At 30.5% G+C, this 7,797-nt stretch overlaps 1 protein-coding gene across 1 annotated transcript; it reads right to left on the reverse strand.

Moving 5' to 3' along the window:
* Nucleotides 1-1,708: 1,708 nt before the first annotated feature.
* LOC112001518 (isoflavone reductase homolog) lies at nucleotides 1,709-7,538 on the reverse strand. Its single transcript, XM_024033687.2, has 4 exons — nucleotides 6,976-7,538; nucleotides 2,601-2,841; nucleotides 2,275-2,478; nucleotides 1,709-2,172 (listed from the first exon to the last, which is right to left on the reverse strand). The coding sequence occupies exons 1-4, from the start codon at nucleotides 7,303-7,305 to the stop codon at nucleotides 2,009-2,011; spliced, it is 939 nt and encodes a 312-aa protein (XP_023889455.1). The 5' UTR covers nucleotides 7,306-7,538; the 3' UTR covers nucleotides 1,709-2,008.
* Nucleotides 7,539-7,797: the final 259 nt, after the last annotated feature.

The raw sequence follows: 7,797 nt of genomic DNA on the forward strand, positions 1-7,797 counted from the left end.
ATCGCAATTTGTTGAAGTTTTGTATTGTAATTAGTGCAAATCTTTCACTAACTCGCTGAGATGACTTTTATCTTATGGGAAAAGGTTTGGCTCCAGGGGTAGAACTAGGAGTTTTTATATGGGGGCCGAGTTATACAGTACAAATAAATTAATCAAGACAAATCATGTGCCTAAAGACATATCTAACGCCAAAGTTAGTCATAATTCATAAATGTATTAGATTCAAAATATCAACTTGTATCCAATATACTACTTCATAGTGAAAATTTTAAAACTTTTACTTTCAACATATATAATTTATGAAATTTTCTACCAATGTAAATAGACAATTTACAATGGAACCAATGAATTATTTAAAATCACGAACGATCCAAAATTTTAGCAAATATAAGAATAAATTTTACAATAAAAAGGACATTTAATATTTTTTAGGAGGCCAATTCTTAGTGTTTGTTGCGGCGGTTGTATTTCTCCTTTCTTTGTGGTTTTCTTATTGGGTATGCAATTGTTCCTTTCCCTCTTAGAGCATTCACATTAGTGGATGCAAATCATATAAATAAAAAAAAATGCACTACTTTTACATATTTGTCTCAAAAATGCTTCACATCAGTATTTCTAAAATTATGTAAAAAATTTGTATATCTCTAACACGAGTCAGTAACCGTGTAAATATACACGTGTTAGTAACTCGTCCATTTATTATTTTATTAATTTTCTGTTCGCTCCTTTTTTTTTCTCTCTTCTCTGTGGTCAACAAACTCAGTAACTTCTCATTTCCTTCTCATCTTCTTCTTTTTCCTCAGATGCACATAAACACATCCACACACAAACACATCACAAACAAATCAACACAGAGATACACTTGCTCAAAAAAAAAAATAAATAAATAAATAACACAAATACACAAACACACCCCACACAAACAACCTAAACGGACAAACAACAAGAGACAAATCGTGCTTATCAGAATATCGTGCTTGACTAGAACGATCGGAGCTCGTGAGTCTTGCTTGATCGGAGCTCGTGTGTTCACTTGATTGGAGCTCGTGGGCATGGGTCTTGCCTGATCGAAGCCTGATTGGAGTAGGGAGATACACTAACTGATCGGTGCTTGTGGACGAAGTTAGGGAGATCTCAGTCAATCTGATCTAGTCGGATCTGATCGGTGCTTATGGATCGAGCTAGGGAGATCAGTGTTTGTGGATCGAAGCTAGGGAGATCAATGCTTGCCTGATCGGAGCTGTGGATCGGTGCTTGTGACCAAGATAGTGTGATTAGACCTAGAGGGAGAGTTGATTCATAAATGGGTATAGAGATGGGTTACAAGCCGGCTCATGGGTAGAGTTGATTCAGAGGGAGAGTTGCTCTCTCTCTATACCATCATGGGTAGAGAGATAGGTATAGAGAGAGAGTATAAAAACTGTAAAAAAAAAAATCATTTTTTTCCTATAAAAAGGTTTTTAAAAATTTTTTAAAATCTATACACTTAGGCCATTTGTTAACTTTTCCCATAAAAAAGTTCCACACTTGACACTCTAGTATATTTTCTTTAGAATAAGTCCAAACACAATAAATTTCACAATATGTTAAAGTGACAGGTTTGATTGATATATATATATATATATATATATATATAAAAACAAAGTTTGGCTCTACTTAAACAAGAGCAGAACTAAGTGTAAGCTTGTGGAGGTCAATGCCNAAGGAGAAATACAACCGCGGCAACAAACTGAAGGCGGCTGGACAAAAAAAGGCCAGCCACCAAAAAAAAAAAAAAAAGAAAAAAAAAAGAAAAAAAAGAAAGGAAGCAATCTTGTAATTGGAGAAGCTGCAAAGCAAATAAAGCTTTGATGGATGGAGGTGTTGACTAAGTTCAAAAGGCCATCTTTAGACAAAAGTCCAATGAACCTAGGAAGCCCAATGAATATTGGGTAACCGATCGATCGAAGGGCCTTGTTTCACACTAAAAGCTAGCCAGCGAGTGAGGCATCACATGGACATGGTTTACTTATAGATAGATCTTTAGGTATTCATCCATGCGTGTATATTTCACATCTGGATAGAGCTCTGAAGCTTCTTCACCCTCTTCCCCTATTTCAAAGTTCGTCAAACAACCTTCATAGAAAAAGTGATAGAAATGACCAACTCCTACCTGGCTAGCAAAGTCCAGTCCTGCATATGTATAGGAAAATAAATATATAGCGTTGGACAAGTAAACTAGAAGGCATATAAGGAAGGGGTTCAGAGAAAATTCTTGTTTTTTTTTTTTTTTACCTTTCATGGAGGCGAGAAAGTCCTCTTGTGATAAACTAATCTTTTGTAGTTCCTTCCCAATAAGTTTCTCCCACTTCTCAACTAATTCCCTTTGGGAGAGAACGTTTTCAGGAGGCCGAATGTTCAGTGTTTTGTTTAATGTTCGAGGATCATCTATTGTTTTAATTGTGTATAAGGCCACGTCGTCTTCATCCATGTAAACCACTGCAGCAAAAATACACCACATTTTGTTTTAGTCTAAAATATCATTAACAGTTTAGTTATGTAAATTATTGCATTTTTGCCTTAATTTATTTTCTATCGAGAGAGAGAGAGAGAGAGAGCACCTTTGACGTTGCCATCACCATAGATGGTAACTTTATCCCTTGGAGGCAAGAGGGTTTCCATTTGAGAAAGGTTGCCAGCAAAGTAACCAGCAAAGCAATTAGCAGTTACATAAGTGAAGGGGATTTTAGCATCCTCTATCGCTCTTCTCACTCTCATTTTCTCATCAAATGTCACTCTTCCAGGTTCAAGAGCATGTCCCATCCGTGAGGGGTCCGTACCAAACTCAGATGGTATGAAACGCTACAAAATTTTGTGCAAAATGTTACTATATATCAAGTAGCCTCGAGTATACTTGCTTTATCAAATGAAAGAGAAGGAGAGATTTTACTTTAATAAACAATTTTAGGAAACATTTGATGTGAAAATGAAAAAATGATTAACTTTTTTTACTTCCTTTTTTAAAATTTTTCATAAAGAGTTTTTTTTTTTTTTTTAAATTGATTATTAATGTATGTTCTAACTGGACCCATATGGATTTTGAGAAACAAACACACACACAAAAGAAAGAGAATAAGGCTTTAACACGACACACTACAAACTCCACTTTAAAGAAAGATACAACAAGTTATATTACTTATGACAAACACAGATTATAACTTAGAATAACTAATAGCATGCCAAGCACATAGAATAATTTAGGATAACTAAAGGTCTGTTTGAATAAAACTTATTTTGCTGAAACTAAAAACTAAAACTGAAAATATTGTAGCAAAATAATTTTTAAATGTGTTAATAGTGCCGTGAGACCCATTTTAATGAAAAAGTTACTAAAAAGTAAAGTTTGTGGGACCCGTAAACAGTACATGAGTGCATTGTTCACTGCTGAAAAGTCAAGAATATGCGACTAAAAAAAAAAAAAAAACTGAAAATGCGCTAAACCCAAAAACGTGGATGTGCCGTGTATCCAAACACACACTAAGTATCTATTTAACATCAGCTTATAAGTTCAATTTTTAGTTTTTTTGTACAGATTTTTAAAATATCAATTTTTATCACATTTTCTCACTTTTTCGTATTTATTTCAAAGTACAAGTATACCTTATCACATTTTCATTAAAAAGTTTTTAGCAAAAAGTTAGATAAGCAGTTTCCAAACAAATACTAAATCTAACGTGTCAAGCACAAAGAAATATCCACAACATATAGTACACTTGTGACCTAGCACTATGCCATCACTAATTATAAGTAATTATATTTATATTTCATTTTTTAAGGAAAAAAATTATATTTTATTTCTACTTGAGATAACTATTCAACCATCACATATATTTTAGAACGATACTAATGATTTTCTTTCCTTTTAATGAATAATATTCTCAAGCTACATCATGTATTTTGTATTAGCACCAAGAACTCCACTGCAAACCTTACCAAACATTGCCTCGTTTTTTTTTCAGTAATCATATCTTTGATTATGTGGATTTCATTGGATGGGTGGGTTTTGTATAAAAGTGTACTATATCCCTCATCTTTATTGCACGTTTCATGGTTATATACTTTTCCTTTTTTATATTGTCATTACATTATAACATCCACAAGTTAATTTCTTTGACACTACTCAACTGAGTTGCACCATTATTAAAAAAAAAAAAAAAAAAAAAAAATCTTTGACACTACTCAACTGAGTTGCACCATTATTAAAAAAAAAAAAAAAAAAAAAAAACTGAGTTGCACCATCAGTTGTTGAGTGATATCCTAGCATTTTGACTCTTTTATCGTGTTGTCCTTTTGAGATTGTGGTTGAGTTTTTTTCATAAAGAAAAAAAGTAATCTCTTTTAGTTGGCGTTAATTATTCCGTAGGGTCTCCTATTTGCGTGTATTAGTTTAAGAGTCTTAATCTAAGAAGTCAAGTCAAAAACCCTTTGATAGCAAGCGTCATAGCTAAGTGGAATTAATGGTGTCGGATCAACTCTCGTGTCAAATGGTGAATTAATGATCATATAAATGCCTCAAGTTTGCCCTTGACAAAGAAGGAATAAACAGAACTGATTTCAACTTGCATCAAAGTTTTTTTGACAGATAACTTGCATCAAATTGACTACGACATCTAATTTTGTGGAGTAATTTGACTGAACCATTAACAAGTATTTTGGAGTAATAATAAGTATTGACCATTATTATAGAAAAAACGTTGAGTATAAGCATGAAAACCTATGTCAAGAGCTTTGTAAGTCAATTAATTAACACACCGTGTTATTTCTAAAACATTCAAGATTTAAATCATCTATCTTCTATTGTAACTATCTAATTGTGAAAAATATTTTTTAATAAAAAAAAAATAAAAACTTACACAGTTCATGTGCTTTGTTAGGTTTTATTATTCCTTTCATCTAAAAATAGATGAAACTTTTAAAGAATTAATATGAAAATCTTAAAAATTCTTTTTAGTGGATAATGTGTTTACAATTATCCAACGTTGTTATGCATCTCTTGATCTTGAGTATTTTACAAAATCTGTGGACTTTATTTTATGTTGTTAAAATTGTTGCCATTTAAGAAATTCATTTTTTTCTCTTCGGTTCCAGATCCTATCAAGATAGAAGAGAGAGTCAACGGTATTGCTAAGACACAAAGCTCCTGTTGGCTGTTGCACAGAATTTAATTTTGTGTGAGTTTGGTTAAGTTTATTTGTTATTAACATATTTTTTAAAAAGGTGAAATAAAAGTAGTTTCAAGCAAATTAGTTTAATTTTTTGCAAAAATTTTGTTGCTTAATTGACAATTTATAGTGTTTCTAATAGAGTCATTCATATTCAAATCACCCCACTCAACTATTGAATTAAAAATATAAATAAATAAAATAAAGTTTATTTTTTCCCCCCAAATAAACTAACTTATTTTCTAATCAATTTGTCTAATAAATAAGCTTACCAATCACACATTTTGATTATATCATATCAGCCAGCAAAACATCTTCAATTTTTTTATTAAAAAAAAAAAAAAAAGTCTTTAACCATAATGGCAAAGAAAAGGTTATTCAATGATGAGAAAGGAATCGTGGATCCATTAGTTGAAAAAATAACACTTTCTCTTCATTAGATGCGCTGTCCATTCAAATTTCCGCTATATTTACAATAAATGGAGGAGCTGCCCCATTAAAAACAAAAAATAAAAAATTTACTTTGAATTATTCTAAACCACAATCTTTATCAAAAATTTTAACAATTATTTTATGTAAATAATTGTGACAACTGCATATTACTTTCACATGAATTTACTTATTCTTTTCCATTACTCACAATTAGTCATATTTGATAATTGTAAAAATAGTTGTGGAATAGATTGTGGTCTTAAATTTTTTCTCTTTCAATACTTAAAATAATTTTTTTTTTTTTTAAATTTCCTTGTTAATATAATTAATAGAAAGAAAAGTATTGTATTAATGTCTATAATGTTTCATAACTCATAATTTTTTTTTTACTTAATAAAGAAACTAAAGTTTCAATAAAAGAGAAAAAAAAAATAAAATAACAGTATTTTTACATTTCATATATTATAAAATTAAATAATATAATTTTNTAGAAAGAAAAGTATTGTATTAATGTCTATAATGTTTCATAACTCATAATTTTTTTTTTTTTTTTTTGTGGTTAAAAAATAAACAAGGGAAAACTTAATAAAGAAACTAAAGTTTCAATAAAAGAGAAAAAATAAAATAACAGTATTTTTACATTTCAAATATTATAAAATTAAATAATATAATTTTAAATTATTTCTGTAGTAATTTATCACCCTCCAAGAAAAATCATGTATAAAAAAATTAAATATATTAATGATTATATAATAAAATCTAGAATCAGATATTATTTTCAATTAGTATTTATCTAGGTACTAAAATTTTCAATTAGTAAGTGAAATTTCTAGCTACTTTGGGAAAAAAAAAATCTTTATGTGAAAAGAAATTCCCTAAATATAAAGAATAGTATAATGAATATAAATATATGATATCTTTTATAGGTTTTCTTGCATCAAAATATTCACGTGCACTGCATAAATATGTGAAATATATAAATTTTAGTCCTCTTCCATTCAAATCCTAACTTAGCCATTGTATGTCAAATAAGCTTGAATTAATGGACGCTCTTCTATAAATCAATTAAATAATAATAATAAAAGGCTTGTATGGACGCAGCTGATGGCATGAATAAACTACGTACATGACCAAGTAACACCATGTAATTTCCTAATATAGTATTTGATCAATTTATTCCAATGGAGGGAACTTTATAATTTTTTTTTTTTTGGCGAGAGGATTTAAGCTCATAATTGGAACAACAATAAATAACAACCAGTTGAACTACAGGTAATTTTGTTTTCATTTAACAGAAAGAAAGAAAAGAGAGTTAAAAGAAAATCGAAAAAGGGTTATTTACCTTAATGTTTCCTGCTTCTTTGATGGCATCAACAAGCTTGAGCTGCAACAAAATGTTGTGAGACCGAAAATGAACACCAGACATGGTGCAAATGACAACATCAACTTGTTTCACAGCATCAACAAGGCTCTGGTGATCGGAAAATGAACCTTGAATGAGTCTGGCACCTTGTTTCTTAAATGATAAAAGCATTTGTATCTTGTCAATGTCAAGACCCATCTCTCGGCGTTGAAGAACATAGGTTATATGGCCCTGTGCTAGGCTTGCCTTCACAATCCTCTTCCCTATGTACCCAGTACCACCTACAACAAGAACCTTGCTCTTTTCCATATATATAATATATTCACTCTTATTGTTGGTCTCACAAGTCCACAAAAACACTCAGATTGTTCGATCATGGGTTATTACTACTGCACGGTATTATATAGGCGCTTGCCACGGTTCCTCCCATGTGAAAAGATGTTCCGCCCATTTCACTAATCAATGTGTCTTTTCAGCAAAAATATAGTTGAAGAGTAAAGCAATCACATGCGGCTACCCTATGCACAATTTTAGCTAAACTAATCTAAAAAGTTGTATTATTCTTACTATGTTGTTGAACAATGATTCATATGAGAGTAAAAAGTAAAGATTATGGTCTTGGAATATTTGTTTTAATAAACAAACATTCATGTCAACCTCAATTGTTATTTGTCAACTCTATTTACAATTTTTTTTTTCTTTCTATAGATAAATATTTTGAAAGTTGAAAGTAAATTAGCTGGCTTTGAATTTTCAAATTCCTAAACTATGATATATACTCGTACTTAGTTTTCAGCTTAG

This window comes from Quercus suber, unplaced genomic scaffold (genome assembly GCF_002906115.3).
Source record: "Quercus suber isolate HL8 unplaced genomic scaffold, Cork oak 2.0 scaffold_186, whole genome shotgun sequence".
NCBI lineage: Eukaryota > Viridiplantae > Streptophyta > Magnoliopsida > Fagales > Fagaceae > Quercus > Quercus suber.